The 19,420-nt window shown below is 35.8% G+C and overlaps 1 protein-coding gene across 13 annotated transcripts in view; it reads right to left on the bottom strand.

Moving 5' to 3' along the window:
* The window catches only part of SWT1 (SWT1 RNA endoribonuclease homolog), a 120,694-nt gene that overhangs the window by 65,518 nt on the left and 35,756 nt on the right, over positions 1-19,420 (bottom strand). For all 13 annotated transcript variants that reach the window (XR_007515285.1, XR_007515284.1, XR_007515286.1 and 10 more), the window contains 5 exons: positions 18,046-18,139; positions 9,158-9,303; positions 7,376-7,539; positions 4,980-5,118; positions 245-393 (listed from right to left, as the gene is read on the bottom strand). Coding sequence is in view for 10 of the 13 variants with exons in the window: in XM_049868335.1 (XP_049724292.1) it covers positions 245-393; positions 4,980-5,118; positions 7,376-7,539; positions 9,158-9,303; positions 18,046-18,139 (692 nt within the window). In the remaining 3 variants the exon portion in view is untranslated. The remainder of the gene's footprint in view (positions 1-244; positions 394-4,979; positions 5,119-7,375; positions 7,540-9,157; positions 9,304-18,045; positions 18,140-19,420) is intronic.

Below are 19,420 nucleotides of genomic sequence, written 5' to 3'. Positions count from 1 at the left end.
AATAACATGAAACCCCAACAACTGCTGTGACACTGCTACCCTACTAAGATAAAGTTTTCTAGCTCATAACTGCTGCTTACTCTCCTTGATATTTACTTCTGCCTTTAGTATGACAGAAGTAAGTTAAAATTAAAATAGCCTTTACCCACTGCTGCCTCCTAAATACACTTAATAGAGCTTAGGTGATTCCTGTTGTTACTTGCTGCTGAGTCGATTTTGACTGGGCATTCCAAAGGGTTCTTACCTCTGTGAATGTTTGCAGCAGTTTGTTTACTTGAGCAAAGGCTTGTGGAAGAATACCATCGTAATTTGACCTTGTACTGAAAGCATGTAACAAACTTTTAGAATCCTGAAGCAGGAATTTTGTTGTTGTAAAATCCACTGCACTGCTAGCTGGTTACAGAAAATTTAGAAAGAAAAAAATATGTAAAAATGAGTACACAACACACAAATGTCTTTGGAAATGTTAATTTAAAAATTTCAGAAGAGCATACATTTATACTTACACACCACTCCATATTTATCCTACCTGTGTAAAAAAGCAACAATTAAGCAGAAAATAATTAAGCAGACTTAGTTATAAACAAGACCCTACTACTCAAGGGCAACTAACAACTAACAATAAAGTTATAAGCAATGTCCTTGGAGTTGATTTTGGTAATTCTGTGTTCAGAATCCAGGAGCTCCCTCTACATGGTCAACCTTGAAGTAAAAGTGTCAAAAAAAGGCAGATTATCACCAAACAAACAAATCACACCACAGATTTTTAAATCTGAGTTTGCTTCATATAAAGATTATCATAGAGGCAACAGAAGAGTCGCATTTTAATGGTAAACATGTAAGTTACACACAGTACCTCTCATAATGAATACTCAGTTATCATGTAGTGACTTACCCTCAAATTGTGTTACATGAAACTTAATACTAGAGATAATAAAAATAATGGGTTATCTCTGTGTGCACAACACAACTTTAACAAAAAAGGAATAACAGTGAGAAGGAAGAGGGAAGCTAGCAAAACTTTTTTTTTTTTTGTTAAAAAAACTGAGGTCATCTACAAGTTATAATTTAAAGATATAACAATTTTCTCCCAGGGAAATAAAGTTACTTAAATTCTCAACTATTTAGCAAAGGGGTAGCAATTATTTCACAGATTTTAAAAGTGAAGAACAATAAAGTAACTTTTTAATGTCACAAAAACTTGACAGAAAAAAAATCTCCATAATTAAGGTAGAATGCTAAGTAACAGTTTTTAAAGGCTATATAACCCTGCTACGATGTGTTTCGTTTGTTTTTGTTTTAATATGCACCGTTTCAGAGACTGTTACATTTTGAAACGCCATCATGATTTTTCACTGGTACTATGAGGTTAAAAAAGGAGTCCTGGTGGCACAGTGGTTAACTGCTCGGCTGCTAACCAAAAGGTCCGCGGTTCGAAGCCACCAACTGCTTCATAGGAGAAAGATGTAGCAGTCTGCTTCTGTAAAGATAACAGCCTTGGAAACCCTATGGACAGTTCTACTCTCTCCTACAGGGTCGCTACGAATTGGAATTGACTTGATGGTAGTGGGTTTGGTTTTGGTTTATAAATTTTTTTAAAAGTTCATCTGTATCATTTATATAACAAGTACTTGCTTGCGAAATATTAGAAATTCACATGAAAATATTAATTCCACAACGGTCCAAAATTCTAATCTAATGTGACCGTTAAAGCCGAGCCCCTGGCTTCTCCTTTATCAATAAAGATGAAAATTACCCTTGAATTATTTGCCTTAAAAAAATACTCTACTAAGATTATCAAAGAAATGGGTAGTAAATATGATTAAATTCAGTCCACAGACATGATAAGAATTCTACATGACTGAAATAGTTTAATGCTTATATAAGGCCAATTATTTACTATAGAAAACAAAGTCAGGAAAAGCTATTAGTCATTTTCCACATAATTTCCTACTCATTGGCCTAAGGATACATGTTTGGTACACTGAAAATAAACACATATGTGTAATTTAACATCTGAGAATACTATTAAAAGTTAGTAAACAAAACTGAAAAGCATGATTTTCCTAATTTAAAGATATTTTAGCAGAAGGTACTTCGGTAATTCCATTACATATTCTTCACAAGTCACTAAACATTAGGCATCAATAAGCTATACACACAATGATTCTAAAAATAGCTTCTCAGCAGAAGGAACAGTCACCACCTCTTCACTTCTCCCTCTGTTGCCAGTTGCAGCTGCCACCCACCACCTCTAAGTTGCATGTTTAAGAGCCGAACACTCCCCACCCCAGGAAAACAGACAAAGAGGCAACCAGATGCCTCATTTTTTTAAATAAACCGTGTTCATGATCATACATGGTTTACAGACTTCTCTTTTAAAGGAACCAACTAAATTATGCCCCTAGTAAAAGATACACTAAAAAATGTTTCGGCATATTTTGTAAAAGTACTTCAAAGACATTGTCTAATATTTTGTTCCATGCCCCTCATATAATAGTAATACTCCCAATAAATAACCTCTACGGTGCACACCAATGCCGGGAAATGTGTCTTTCTTTAAAAATTGGTAAGCTTTAAAAAACAGACATTCATCCAACATGTGTAACACACTTTCTAGGTGCTGAAGGGAATTTATAAATACAAAAAACATTTTTAGAGTTTACACTTCAGGGGAAGAATATGAAAGAAGTGATTTACTACCATGGAATATGCCTTTTTTTTTTTTCCTTGTTAGCTTCCAGGAAGCTTAGTGTTAAAATCTATGTTCATATGTTGTAATAACTGTGTGGGTGTACATATGTTTTATAGTAACACCATCTTTCTTATTTTTTATGAACTGGCTCTTATGCTCCTGAACCTAATTTAATGGCCCTCTTGTACTTAGGTTGTTACAAGTCACCACAGATATTTTTTAGAAGTAGATTAAAACCCACCCCTATTGCTATCGAGCTGATTCTGACTCATAATGACCCCATAGGGTTTCCAAGGCTATAAATCTCTACTGAAGGAGACTGCCACATCTTTCCCCCACGGAGCTGCTGGTGGTTTCAAATCACCGATCTTCTGGTTAGTAGTCAATCACTTTAAGCACTGCGCCACCAGGGTTCCTTAGAAGCAGATTGGATACAACTAATAAGTAAAATAATAAACAAAATAGATCACTTCATATTAGCAGTTTGAAAAAAGTCAAGAACCAACTGAACATCCTAATAACGACCATATCTTGCTTTTGAAAAGGAGCCTTGGTTGTGCAGTGATTAAGCACTCAGCTGCTAACCGAAAGGTCAATGGTTCGACCCAACCAGCTACTTCATGGGATAAAGATGTGGCATTCTGCTTCCATAAAGATTACAGCCTTGGAAACCTTCTGGAGCAATTCTACCCTATCCTATACGGTCACTATGAGTCTGAATTGACTCAATGGCAATGAGTTTTTACTTTCAAAAGATACAGCAAAACAAATATACCTGTTTGATCTTGGACAAGTCACCTACTCTCTCAGGGATAATTTTCTTAATCATAAAACACAGGCTTTAATAGCATTAGATCAGTGTTTTTTTTCTTCTAAGTAGAGAATCCTTTTTTCCAATCCTACACAGAATCTCAACATATAAACAGAAAAAAGAGAGATGCTCTGGCTAAAGTTGGGGTTGAAGGCTAAAGGTCCACCATTACCAGGTTCCCCATCAACTGCTCTACCCCCAGTCAGTGGGAGTCCAGAAGCACTTTAAGAAGCCCATGAGGTCTGTATAACACGGTTTAAAAACCACCAGCTTTGTGGTTCTTTCCCAGTTCTAAAATTCACCACACACTAAAGCCAAAGGTTTCCTATTCCTTACCATTCGGTTTATGCAAACATCTTGACATACTATTTTAAAAATTATTACATGAAATGTGCTTAAAGTACGAGTGCTAAAAACAGTGAGAAAAATTCTAAATAATTCTATCTGTATACCTGAAAAGACTATAAAATGCAGTTTAAAAGGTAAACATTACAAACAAAACAAACATTAAAACAATATATTTATAATATTCAGAAACATCAATGATGATATCACTTATAGTCACAGGTCTATGAACTTCATCCATCCAACCAGCTGCCACAAATTCCCTTTAGATATTAAAAGTATAAATGATTAAGAATTGACAAATTTCTTTTTAATTCATCTTCATATTCCATGGAAACCCTGGTAGCATAGTGGTTAAGTGCTATAGCTGGTAACCAAAAAGGTCGGCAGTTCGAATCCACCAGGCGCTCCTTGGAAACTCTGTGGGGCAGTTCTACTCTGTCCATAGGGACACTATGAGTCAGAATCAACTCAACGACACTGGGTTTGGTTTTTCAGTTCTCACATTCCATGGAATACAGGTATCCACTTACTTTTCGAAAGCTTGCTTTACACCACTTTGCTTTTACAAAAAACCTACATTAGTACCTGTTTTCATTAACCAAAATAAATCCAAAGAGGATTTTAAGCTTTTTTTTTTTTTTTATGAAGAAAGGCAAAAAGTGGAAACGATGTTTAGTGCTTGTTTTACAGCGAGCCATTAAATTGCCAGCACACACCCCAAGCAGTCAGTGGCATCGCCAAGCTCCTTCCAAGAGAACTACATTCAGCATCTTAGCATCAAGCCACCATAACTTTGAACTGTGTCTATGAGCATCTGTGCTTTACCTTGACTTGTGTTATCTATTAGCAAGATGTGTCCTAAGATATCAGAAAAGCCTAAGAGAGCTCGCAAGGGTTTTATGCGTTACTTAGTATGATTTGGTAGGTTATTTTTTGGGTCTGAGGATGCTCAAAAATTTTTCCCATACAAACTAATGGTAATTGCTTCCTTTTATTCCATTTCAGTCTAAGAAAGGCTTCGTAGGGATGACCTACTTTCAGATAGCGGGGGAAACCTGTATATCTGTTAGTTTGACTTAGTAATTTAATGTAATGCTGCTAAATGCAAAAATAAAAGATTCATACCTTTACAAAGATTTTCATATAGGCTCTCGATGGTTAAAACCAAGTTTTTTTCCATAACTAATCCAAATACAGCCAACCAATGTTTTTTAAAACACTGTAATAAATGTATTAAAGTCCATGGTGGTTTCAAGTACAGCATCTAAAAAGTTTTTGGGGAAAAAAAAATAGCATCTATGGATTTATTCCTTGTAGCTATCATTAAAAAGCACCTACTTAGGAATCCCTACATATATTTCTGAACAAAATAGTTAGTGGAATTTTCTAAAATTAAAAGACATTTTACTAAAATTCAATCATAAACTTAAAAATGCTAATTCCATTGCAAATTGCCTGTGCGAAATTCATTATTAATATTAATCCCTATTATTTCAGAAAGTATATGTGCAAAAAGAAAGCATAGTTTTAATAAAGGAAGCATTGTTTTAACCGGCAAAGGTCCCTCAATCTACTTTTCATCATGCTCATTTCTATTAGGAAATCAATCTAACTAGCTCATATGACTGGGGGGAATATATCCATATAGAAAAAAGTTGTCAAATATAATTATCACTTGCCACACTATATAAAGACGTTTAAAAGAAGACTGATCATTTATTTTTAGAAGATGTCACCACTTCCTTTTTTGAATCATTTATATGCAATGACTTTCCTTGACTCTACTATGAAATATCTGATCTGCATCGGCCCTCCTTGTATCTTCTGACCATTCTTCATCATCTTTGTCCAACACTGGATAATATAATAAAGTAACAAACATATAACCATAATATTTCCACTGAATATCTGGAATAAATATAAGCTACAATTAATGTGGAATAATGTTTCTCTTAGCTATGGATATGAACAGCGAACAAAATCTAAACTAAAAAGGCCTCTATTTCCAAATATAGTGCTTTACTGATTACAGAAAAGATGTGAATCTAGAGAAAATTCAAAATACCTTGTTAATATGATCAAATTTATCCATGGGTCTCATATTTACATGATCTAAGCCAAAATATACACTTCTTTTTCTGAACCTATTTTGTTAGAGGAAGTCTTCATGTTAGCCAGCTTGATTCAAATCAAAGCAAATATGAAACAAGTTTTTCTGAATTCAATTTACAAATAGTCTCCCTGCCAGAAGAAATTTTCAATAATATTCTTCTTTATTCTCCAACTTAAAGCAAGTTACCAAGAAATGTCTCTTTTAACATCCCATTTCAGCAATGGCAACTCCATCCTTCTACTTGCTCAAGCCAAAAAACCTTGAAATTATTCTCAACTATATTTTTTTTCACTTCCCATGTAAGATTCATCAGCAAAATGTGGCAGTCCTGACTCCAGAGTATACCTAGACTCTGACTACCTCTTGCCACTACTATCCTGGTTCATGAAGCAACCATCATTCTCCACTGGAGCAATTATCATCTTTTACCCAGTTTATTGCAATAGCCTTCTAAACCAGGGGTCGACAAACTCTTTCTATAAAGTGCCGGACAGTAAATATTTTATGTTTTGTGGGCCACACACAGTCTCTGTTGCAACAATTCAATTCTGTCATAGCACAAAAGCAGCCACAGACAATAAATAATGTGGCTGTGTGTCCATAAAGTTTTATTTACAAAAATATGCAGTAGGCTGGATTTGCCCCCCTGAATTGTGCTTTGCCCATCTGTCTAAACAGTATTTTAGCTTCAGTCTTTGCCTTCTGACAGGCTGTTTTTCACACACGAGCTAGAATGATTCTTTCAAAAGGAAGATTAGAACATGTGACTCCTCAGCCTTTCCATATCAAAACTCAAAGTAAAAATCAAAATCCTTACAATACCTGATGTCACCTACTGGATTCCATTCCAAACTACAGCAGCCCTATAGGACAGAGCAGAACTGCCCCTATTTTCAAGGTTCTATCTTTGTACCACCAGGACTCCTTATACAATCTGGGCCTTTATCTCTCTGCATCTTTTACTCTGCTCCTCTTCACTCATTCCAACCACACTTTGTCTTTACTCACAAGTTACCCTCTCAGTAAACCTGCCCTGACTACTATCTACTTGAGATCCCTAATCCGTTTTCCTACTTTATTTTTATCTAGAGTACTTACTACCATCTGCACACTTTATACATTATTTGTTTATTGTATATTTCCCCACCCTCCTTAGTATATAAACTCCACAAGGACAGTATCTGGCACACAGTAGATGCACAATAAATATTTGCTGAATGAAGAAATGAATGACAAAATATAGCCCTAAACTTTAAGAAATATCTTCAAAAACGTCAAGAAATAAATTAATATGAGATTATTACAATGAAGCCTATGGCATTTTATATAAGTAGCATTTCTTAAAATAAGATAATAAATCTTCAGTGACAAAAAAGAAACTGTCAACTAATAGAGCTAAAATAATCACCTCCATCCAGAGGTTTCCAAAAGCAATTTTCATTTCTGTTTCTAATATGGAAGATAAAGCTGTTCCAAGAGATTTTTCAAGCTCAGACATGATGTTTTCAAGTAGAATGGATAGTCCAGAATTTGCAGACTCTTCTTCATAGCTCTCTTTCAAGGATGTTGCTTCTTTAAAACAAACAGTTACAGGCTTTATTTAAGGCATTAATAGTATATGTTTTACATATATAATTACTCTGTGGGCATAAATAGCAAACATTTTATACGCATAATTCGTATTTGACTTATCTATAAAACAACCAGTCTTTTTTTAAAAAACAGTACTAAGAAACATATATCTCTACAATAGTTGTTTTAGATGCAATGTAAATATACAGTATTACTTCAGCAAATGCTTTATCTTTTCTATAGACAACTGAAAATATTTTTACTAAAATTAAGTTAGAGAAATACATGTGATATTTTAACTAAATTTTAATGTTATTATTTTCAAAAAGAAGAAAAATTACAAGAATACTTTGGATCCATTTACAACAGAAACTATGAACCAAGAACCATGGATTGAAAAGGATTTTCTTCCAAAAATAATATATTCTTCTAATCTCACCACACATCTATAAATTGTTTTGAAAGACCAAAATCTCTGGCTTAACCATGTTTATACTCTCCCCTTTAAAAAATAGCTTTTATTATTTTAATTGATTTAATTTCGTCAACATTACTATTTTGACACCTGCAAAACAACTGCAATTTCTTTATGGCAAAATGCACAGTATTAAGTGGCTTATCACTATAAACACAAACAATGTACTTAAATGACAGTAATATAATGGGCAAATTAAAGGCATGTTACCCTTGGAAAACCATAAACTAGAATATTCTGTTACTCCTTCTAAATGCCATTTTGAATATTATGGCAAAAGATATGTCATCACTGAAGAGGGAACATTAACTAGCATCTGTGCAGATATAAATGTTTAGGCAATTGCAAACAAACACAAAAAAGTACATAGGCTATTAGAGGCTCCAATAATTATTTTCCCCACAGACAGAAAATGTGGGATGTTTTTAAATGATGTCAGATTCTATATAACATTCCATCAGAACACAGTATTCAGTAGAAAAGGGATGAAACCACACTATTGCCTTTACCTTTCTTATTTATTATTTAAAAAAACAAAAAAAACTATTACTAGAGTTCACTAAGTTTCTCTATTGCTATCTGAGTCTTTACTATGTTAGTAAAAGGTTATAAATACAAAACTAAAAAATTATCTCCATCTCAAATGACTATTTCCTGTAGTTACCATTAATTTAAAAGTTATATTCTGCATTGTAGAAAGTACATGCACATAGTGATCATAACCAAACCAAAACCCACTGCCGCTGAGTCGATTCCAACTCATAGTGACCCTGTAGGACAGAGAAGAACTGCCCCATAGAGTTTCTGAGAAGCGCCTGGCGGATCTGAACTGCCAACCTCTTGGTTAGCAGCTGTAGCACTTAACCACTATGCCACCAGGGTTTCCTAATGATCATAAGTATGTGAAAATATGCACAAAAATTCAATCTAATTTGTAAAAGTATATACAGAAGACAATAATGTTAATTATGGTGTTTTAATTATCATTGCAATTTTCATTTATTTATCCCATTTACATGACAGCAAATGTTTCAAACGTATTACTTTAAATACACAAGATGAAATTTTACTGCTAATTTCAAATGTTACCAATAATCTTAGGGCATAAAATAAATTTCTACTTATTTGTAGTAAGAATACTACCTGCTTTCAATTGTTGCTTAGAAATACAAGGCTGATGACACACATCTGTGTTCAGAGATAAGTTTAATAACTCTGTACTCAATTCTTCTTTACTGAGTGACTTCACACCACTTATTAGGCCTTTGTTTCTTAAATTTCTATCGTCCCTAAGATTGGGGTTAGGAGGAAAAAAAATTTATTTTTTATAAGAAACCACATGGCAACAAAACACATGGGATCTAATCAGAAGTTGGGGAGTCTCAGTAGATACATTAAAAAGAGTAACAACTTTAAAAACAGAGAAAATAAAGGAATTAACATATGGTGCAGTCACATCATATGAGCTTTTGGGACTAATAACAGTTAACATGTACTGAGGTTTAACTGGTACCAGGTGCTATTCTAAGCATTTCATGTACATTAACCCATTTAATTCTCACACGAAACTTCTGAGGTAGGAGTAGTACTGATTTTATTCCCATTTCACAGATAGAAAAACTGAAGTACAAAGAATTAACTTGTTCAAAGTTACACCTAATATATGGGAGCTAGATTTGAATAGAAGAGTATGAGCAAAGAAAAACAAACATAGAGAGCCACGGTAAGAGAAATAACAATTTACATAGGGCTGGCAATCACAAAGTTTCCTCACTGAGCATAAGATAAATGGCATGAATTTTCGTTTTGCTGAAAGAAGCCAGTCTGATTACAGCATAGTGCATGAGACCAACTTATGAGGTTATAGAGAAAGGCAAGGATGTTAACAAATGCGAAGCTATTTAAGGTGCTGAATGAGATGAAGTGGCATGATCAGATTTCTGTTTATAGAATTATTATTTTGGAGTCCAGCAGGCTTCTAAATTTTGTTAATGGAAGAATAGCTTGATCAGACTAACATTCCCACAGATGATACTCACAAAATACAAATAAAAAGAAAAAAGTAACTATTTGAAGGCACTAGAGAACGTAAAATGTAGGTAAAACATGGAGGGGAAGATTACCTTCAAGACACATAAACTGCACTGATGAGAGCTACAAGTTTGTATCTTTTTCCTGGGAGCATTCCCCAATTCATCAACAGTTTAGGACAATAGAAAGGCACAGCCTTGGTGGCTTGAGATGTCAGAAGACAATGTCCAGGGCTAGTCAGAGCAGCTAGAAGGTTAAAGGAGAAATTAAGGAAGGGAAAAACCACAAAGCAAGTGAGTCCCAAAATCTGCATATAAATTCTGGCCATAAAAGACAAGAAAAAAAACACACTGGCAAGAGATGAAGCAATTAACAGAGCCAAATTCAGATATGACACAGACATTGAAGCTATTTGATAGGAAATATCAGGTAACTTTGATTACTATGTGAAAGGCTCTAATGGATGACATGCAAAATCAGTTGTGTGGTTTCAGTAGAGAGATTAAAACTGTAAGAAGCAAATAGAAGTGCTAGAAATTAAAAAAAAAAAAAACACACAAAGACGAAGAATTCCTTCAAGGAGCTCCTCAGCAGACTCAACACAGACGAGGAAAGAATCAATGAACTTGAAGACAGATCATCAGAAGATGCCTTAACTGAAACAAAAAGAGAGTAAAAAGCTTTTAAAAAAAAAAAAAGAACATCCAAAAGCTGTGAGACAATACTAAACAGAGTAACACAAGTGCATGTACTAGTTATCTATTGCTGTGTAACAGACGACCCTGAAACTTACCAGCTTAAAACAACAATCATTTGTTATCTCACACAAGTCCTGAAAGTGAGGAATGTAGGAGCAACTTAACTAGGTGGTTCTGGTTCAGGATCTCTCACAAGATTGCAGTCAAGCTACTGTCTAGGACTGCGGCCATCTCAAGGCTCAGTTGGGGCTCACTCGCATGGTTGTTGGCAGGCCTCAGCCCCTTACCGGCTCTTGGCTGAAGGCTTCAATTTTTTACTGTGTGGCCCTCTCCAAAGTGCTGCTCAAAACATAGCAGCTTGTTTCCCAGAGCAAGTAATCCCTGAGAGAGGAGAAAACAGGGAAGGCCCAAGAAGGCAGCTGTGACCTTTTATAACCTCATCTCAGAAGTGACATACCAACAATTTTGATGTGGGAGGAGACTATACAAGAAAATGAATACCAGAAGACAGGTTTCATTGGGAGCTATCTTGGAGGCTGGGTGTTGTTGTTATTGCTGTTAGGAGCTGTTGAGTCAGTTTCGACTCATAGTGAACCCATGTAAGAGAGCAGAACTACCCCATAGGGTTTTCCAGGCTGTAATCTTTACAGAAGCAGATCACCAGATCTTTCTCCTGTGGAGCAGATGGGTGGGTCTGAACCACTAAGCTTTTGGTTAGTAGTCAAGCACTTAACTGTTGTGCCACCAGGGCTCCCGGAGGCTGGTTATAACAACAAAATTCTGATATCCCAAAAGGAGAGAACGGAGCAGAAGAAATAAACGCTGAGAATTTTCCAAAATTAAAAACATACACCAAACTATAGATTCAAGAAGCTAAGAGCAAACCCAGAGCAAGCAGGATAACCCTCCTCCTACCTATCGGCACCCCCTCAAAAATAAAAACACCTAGGTATGTCATATTAAAATTGCTAAAAATAGAAAGTATTATTTAAAAGTAAATTCTGATCAAGTAAAATTTTTTAGAAAAGGTATAAAAGCCAGATAAAAGTATATCATAAAAAAATACACTATCATGCAAGAAAAAGAAAAAGCCAAAAAAGAACAGATAGAACAAACAAAAAACAATTAGAAAAATGGCTGATTTTAATCCAACCAATTAAACTCATCAATTAAAAGACAGAAATTATCAGATTGGATAAAAAAAGAACCAACTATATATGCTATCTATAAGAAACCTACTTTAAATATAAAGAAATAAATACGTTAAAGGTCAAAGGATGGAGGAAGATTTACCTTACAAATACTAGCCAGAAGAAGTAGCCAGAAGAAGTAGCTATAGTAACCCTAATAAAAGGAGACTTCAGAACCAGTAATACTGTCAGGGACGAAGAGGGCCATTATATAAGGAAAATGCGTCATTTTTCCAAGAAGACAATCCTAAGCAATCCAAAATGTGTATGTATCTCACTACAGAGCTTCAAAATACATGAAACACAACAGCCAGGGCTGAAAGGAGAAATAAATTCACAACTATGGTTGGAGATTTCAGCACTCCTCTGCCAATAATCATAGAATCAATATCAATAAATGGCAGAACATACATCCCTTTCAAGTGCACATGAGACATTTACCAACACAGATCATATTCTAGGCCACAGAAAAAATTTTAACAAATTTAAAAGAAAAGAAGTCATATAAAATATGTCCTCAGGCCATAAAGGAATTAAACTACAGATCAGTAAGAGAAAGGTATCTCGATAATTTGCAAATAAGTGAAGTAAACCAACAAACATCTAAGTAACACATGGACCAAAGAGAAAGTCACAAGGGAAATTATAAAACATATTGAATTGAATGAAAATCAAAATACAACATATCAAAATTTGTAGGATGCAAGTAAAGCAGTGCCTAGAGAAAAACATACAGCAGTCTCAAATCAATGATCTAAGCTTCTACCTTAAGAAACCAGGAAAAAACACAAAGGGCATAAGGGTACTTTCTGGGGTAAGGGAAGTGTACTATACATTGAGAGGGCTGTGGGCTACACAGGTGTATCCATTTGTCAACACCATACAATTAAGATTTGTGCATTTCAATATATGTACATTTTTCTTCAAAATACACAGAACTGTATAAAAATAACCAAATTATAGGGACAGAATCTTGATAATTGTTGTAACTTGGTGCTTAGGGCTTTTGGTTCACTTTGAATATTAATGAAATTCCCATAATAAAAAGTTTTCAAAATTAAAAATAAAAAATCACCAGTCTAGCTTTTTGAAGAATAAATGAAGAAGAAGAAGAGTAGAAGTAAAGAGTATATTGTTCTAGAGAAGAAGTTCAAAAAAAGAGAAAGTGGTTTGACATAGGATGGTGACAGGGAAAATAAAAAAGGGCATACGAACTGTTTTGGAGATAGAATCAACTGGACTTGCTTATTTATTGGATATGGTTTATAAGGGAAAGTCAGGTATGAAAAATGACTCCTAGGTCTTAAAAGCTAGCAAGCGGCCATCTAAGATGCATCAATTGGTCTCATCCCACCTGGAGCAAAGGAGAATGAAGTACACCAAAAATACAAGGAAACTATGAGCCCAAGAGACAGAAAGGGCCACATAAACCAGAGACTACATCAACCTGAGACCAGAAGAACTAGATGGTGCCCGGCTACAACAGATGACTGCCCTGAAACGGAACACAACAGAGAACCCTCGAGGGAGCAGGAGAAAAGTGGGATGCAGAACTCAAATTCTAGTAAGAAGATGACTTAAAGCTCTGACTGAGACTGGAGGGACCCCAGAAGACATGGCCCCCGGGCTCTCTGTTAGCCCAGAATTAAAACCATTCCTGAAGCCAACTCTTCAAAGATTAGACTGGACTATGAGACATAAAATGATACTGGTGAGGAGTGTGCTTCTTAGCTCAAGTAGACACATGAGACAATATGGCCAGATCCTGTCCGGAGGCGAGATGAATAAGCAAAGGGGGACAGAAGCCAGTTGAATGGACATAGAGGGTGGAGAGGAGGAGTTTGCTGTCACATCGTAGGGAGAGCAGCTAAGGTCACATAACAATGTGTACATAAGTTTTTGTATGAGAAACTGCCTTGAATTGTAAACTTTCATTTAAAGCACAATAAAAAAAGAACAACAACAAAAAAAAAAGACTCCCAGGTTTCCAGCTTTAGCAGATGGGTAGAAGGTGGCACTTATTATTCAAATGGAGAACAGTTCAGTTTAATGGAAAATCAAGAGTTCACTTTTGGAGATGGTAGGATACAGGTATCTATGAAACATTCGAGTAAAAATGTCATATGAGTAGCTGAATGTACTAGTCTCCAGCTCAGGAGAGAGATACTGACTAGAGATATAAAGATATAAACTGGGGGTAGAGGGCCCATACTTAACAATAGTAAATACAAGTAAAGCCCTTAGAATAATAAATGGTATATAGCATTAGAGAATTTCTTATTATCATTATCAATTGATATTATCAGCTTCAATTTAAGTAATATAAATGTACCCATACAATAAGTAGGTATAATTTACAGAGTGTTGTTGTTGTTGTTGTAAGGTGCCATCGAGTTGGTTCTGACTCATAGCAACCCTATGGACAACAGAACGAAGCACTGCCCGGTCCTGCGCCATCCTTACTCTCGTTGTTATGCTTGAGCTCATTGTTGCAGCCACTGTGTCAATCCACCTTGTTGAGGGTTTTCCTCTCTTCCGCTGACCCTGTAGTCTGGCAAGCATGATGTCCTTCTCCAGGGACTGATCCCACCTGACAACACGTCCAAAGTATTTAAGACGCAGTCTCACCATCTTTGCCTCTAAGGAGCATTCTGGCCGCACTTCTTCCAAGACAGATTTGTTCGTTCTTTTGACAGTCCATGTTATAGTCAATATTCTTTGCCAACAACACAATTCAAAGGCGTCAGCTCTTCTTCAGTCTTCCTTATTCATTGTCCAGCTTTCACATGCATATAATGTGATTGAAAATACCATGGCTTGGGTCAGGCACACCTCAGTCTTCAGGGTGACATCTTTGCTCTTGAACACTTTAAAGAGGTCCTTTGCAGCAGATTTGCCCAATGCAATACATCTTTTGATTTCTTGACTGCTCCTTCCATGGGTGTTGATTGTGGATCCAAGTAAAATGAAATCCTTGACAACTTCAATCTTTTCTCTGTTTATCATGATGTTGCTCATTGGTCCAGTTGTGAGGATTTTTGTTTTCTTTATGTTGAGGTGTAATCCATACTGAAGGCTGTGGTCTTTGATCTTCATTAGTAAGTGCTTCAAGTCCTCTTCACTTTCAGTAAGCGAGATTGTGTCATCTGCATAACGCAGGTTGTTAGTAAGTCTTCCTCCAATCCTGATGCCCTGTTCTTCTTCATATAGTCCAGCTTCTCGCATTATTTATTCAGCATACAGATTGAACAGGTATGGTGAAAGAATACAACCCTGACGCACACCTTTCCTGACTTTAAACCAATCAGTATCCCCTTGTTCTGTCCCAACAACTGCCTCTTGATCTATGTAAAGGTTCCTCATGAGCACAATTAAGTGTTCTGGAATTCCCATTCTTCGCAGTGTTATCCGGAGTTTGTTATGATCCACACATTTGAATGCCTTTGCATAGTCAATAAAACACAGGTAAACATCCTTCTGGTATTCTGTGCTTTCAGCCAGGATCCATCTGACATCAGCAATGATATCCCTGGTTCCACGTTCTCTTCTGAAACCAGCCTGAATTTCTGGCAGTTCCCTGTCGATATATTGCTGCAGCCGTTTTTGAATGATCTTCAGCAAAATTTTGCTTGCATGTGGTATTAATGATACTGTTCTATAATTTCCACATTCGGTTGGATCACCTCTGTTGGGAATAGGCATAAATATGGATCTCTGGCAGTCAGTTGGCCAGGAAGCTGTCTTCCATATTTCTGGGCATAGACGAGTGAGCACCTCCAGCGCTGCATCTGTTTGTTGAAACATCTCCATTCGTCAAGCAGCTAAAGCAAAAGGAAGAATTGATGAAGTAAAAGAACTGAACAGAAGGTTTCAAAGGGCCTCTCGAGAAGACAAAGTAAAGTATTATAACGACATGTGCAAAGAGCTGGAGATGGAAAACCAAAAGGGAAGAACACACTCTGCGTTTCTCAAGCTGAAAGAACTGAAGAAAAAATTCAAGTATCGAGTTGCAATAGTGAAGGATTCCATGGGGAAAATATTAAACGATGCAGGAAGCATTCAAAGAAGATGGAAGGAATACACAGAGTCATTATACCAAAAAGAATTAGTCGATATTCAACCATTTCAAAAGGTGGCATATGATCAGGAACTGATGGTATTGAAGGAAGAAGTCCAAGCTGCTCTGAAGGCACTGGCGAAAAACAAGGCTCCAGGAATTGATGGAATATCAACTGAGATGTTTCAACAAACAGATACAATGCTGGAGGTGCTCACTCAACAATTTGCAGCGTAAGTATGATTATTCCCATTTAAAGGGGGGTAAAAACTGGCTCACATGGAATGTGACAATGGATAAACTAAAAGTAATGTTTCACTATAAATTTTGTCTTTGTTATGAAATGTTACATCTACCACAAGACTAAAAACTCACATGAACCACAGCCTCTTCTAACCTAAGACCAGAGAAGCTTATGGTGCCCAGCTACCACTACCAAGTATTCTGTTAGGGGCACAAAAGAAGGTCTTGGATAGAATGGAAGAAAAATGTAGAACAAAATTCAAATTCCTAAAAAAGGCTAGACCTAGTGGACCAAGAGAGACTACACGAACCCCTGTGGCTATCGCTCTAACATACCCTTTGAACTTGGCACTGAAGCTACTCCTGGAGGTCACCTTTCAGCCAAGTAATAGATTGGCTTATAAAATTAAACAGTATCACTCGTGAGTACTATGCTCTCTTAAACAATCAACTCTATGAAACCAAATGGTCAACATTTACCCAAAAGCAAACATGAGAAGGCAAGGAAGGGAAGGGAGCCTAAATCAATGGAAACAAAACAAACAGGATGGAAATAATAAGAATGCTGACACATTGTGAAAATTGTAAACAATGCCAAGGAACAATTTGTATAAATATTGTTAAATGGGAGCCTAATTTGCTGTGTAAATTTTCACCTAACACACAATATTAAAATAAATGAATAAATAAATGTTACATCTGTTAATCTCCAAACAATGACTGCAGAAATAAAGAATTGAAAAAGTCCTGCAAATTTAATTTTCATTCAAAACTCAACTAAAAAAAAAAAAAATTATGTAATACCTCACAAATTTAGTTTATCTCAAATTCAAAACTGCTCAGATATTACTAATTCCATTTCCGTTTTCAACCAACTCCAAGATGATCTATTATGTTCTAGATTTAAAAAAAAATTTAAATATTTTCCTTAATACCAAAAGGAATATCATCATCCTTTAAGACAGCAAAAACTATAATATTGAAAAATCTTAGGGCTGTTCATGTTCTATAACCACTCTGTTACACATACAGAACTCAGGCACGATTAAAAACTCCATTTTTGCAGAGAACAAAATTCAGGCTAAAATTGCAAATTGAAATTGCTCTTCTCCGTCCCTTCAGAGCCTTCTCTCAAACATGATAAATAAAATTGTGCTTAGCATTACTAAGTTCTGAAAATATAAGCAGCGTAACGGAGGGAAGGGAGAAGAAGGAAGTCTTACTGCACTCTTACCATGTACCAGGCCCTATTCTAAGTCTTTACATATGATCTGATTTAATATTCATAAAAACCTCATGAGACAGGCATTACTATTCTCCCTATTTTTTCCCCATGAAGAAACTAGGATAAGCAAGGTTACAAAGCTGGTAAATGCTAGAGCCAGGACTGCAACCCAGGCAGTATAATTCACAACAAGCATCTAAACACAACTGCAACATAAACTATCACCCCCTCCAAAAGAATAAGTAAATAAATTTCTTGCCAAATGACCAAAAATTCTGTCAGATTTTGATTTTTGAACTACTTTATTGGGATATCAAATTGACCTCCCCTGCTTTTTCAAAAGTTTTCTAAATATTATACTAATTAAATTGAAGCTTTAGCTTCATCTATTTTAGATCCAGGCCTCATTCTTCTAGCTCACACAAAGTAAGATTATCAGACACAACTGAATATGCTCGCTAGCAGATTTAGGAAATCACATCTCTGATCCCTGGTATGGTGGATACAACAAGACTTTAAAAAATTCTCTGCAGCAAATTGCTACTACCAAAAAAAAAAAAAAAAAAGAAATGATTTATGAAACTCACGTGCACAGAATAACAAGAGAACAAGGGAATAATTCCTGGTATTGAAGGCAGCATTTTAATACTCGATCATCATTGTTCTCATCACTCAATCCATCTGTAAATTTAGCAAAAGTAACTGTTAATAAGCAACTAGAATCTTAGAACCATACCAACTAGAATCTGGACTGTATTTACAAATCAAAAACATCTTAGAAAGAAAGAAAGAAATTTCTTAAATAAAAAGAGGAAAATAAGACACAGCAAAACAATGTCTTGAAAACTCAGGACACAGAATTGATATAGCATAGAGCTGTGGATTTAATTAAGTGCTAGGTTTAATTCTAAAATGAAACAGTATATACCTGTTAATAAACAAAAGAAAAAATGTGATCTATAGATTAATAACCCAAAAGCTACAAATTCTAGTCTCAATTCACTGACTTAGAGATTGTAAGTAAATTATATGGTTACATCATCCTTAAAATTAGCTCTGCAAAGTAATGGGCGAACTGTTCTACCATCAGCATAACCAGTTTCTTCTGCCTGTTTTTCCTTAACTTCTAAAGCAATAAAATTTAGATGTACAGAAGACAAGAGGGCAGTACAGGCGCTAGGGAGAGAATGTAACAAGTAACTTCTAACAAACGTTAATCAATGGCTGATAAAGCGTCTTAGAGTATTCTTCACACCTTAAAGCACAGTGAAAGTCCAGTTTTTGTGAAAATAATGCAATGTGTAGAAATAGGGCCTATGAAAATGCTTCTCGTAGATTCTTATACTATCTGAGTCGGAACTACTTAGGGTATTTGTTAATAATACAGATTCCAGGATCACATCCTAAATTTACTTCTGGATAAGAATTTTTGAGGCACGGGTTCAGAGAAATTTAAGGTACATTAGGCAATGCACCTCAACCTTGTTTCCAGTGTACTATCTTTTTTTCCTCAACTTTTAGCCCATATTACTTAGCTCAGCCCTCTAATCATTCAAACTGGAAAACTCATTCATTCAACCAGTAAGTATTTATGTTGTTAGGTGCCACTGAGTTGGTTACGACTCATAGCGACCCTGCGTACAACAGAACGAAACACTGCTCAGTCCTGTGCCATCCTCAGAATTGTTGCTATGTCTAAGCCCATTATTGCAGCTTCCATGTCAATCCATCTCATTGAGGGTCTCCCTCTTTTTCACTGGCCCTCTACTTTACCAAGCATGATGTCTTTCTCCAGGAACTGGTCCCTCCTGATAACACGGCCAAAGTCTCACCATCCTCACTTCTAAAGAGGATTCTGACTGTACTTCTTCCAAGACAGATTTGTTCGTTCTTCTGGAAGTCCATGGTATATTCAATATTCTTCGCCAACACAATTCAAAGGCGTCAGATCTTCTTCCGTCT

The sequence above is a fragment of the Elephas maximus genome, chromosome 24 (assembly GCF_024166365.1).
Source record: "Elephas maximus indicus isolate mEleMax1 chromosome 24, mEleMax1 primary haplotype, whole genome shotgun sequence".
NCBI classification, from domain to species: domain Eukaryota; kingdom Metazoa; phylum Chordata; class Mammalia; order Proboscidea; family Elephantidae; genus Elephas; species Elephas maximus.
This window is presented reverse-complemented; position numbering and strand designations above follow the sequence as displayed.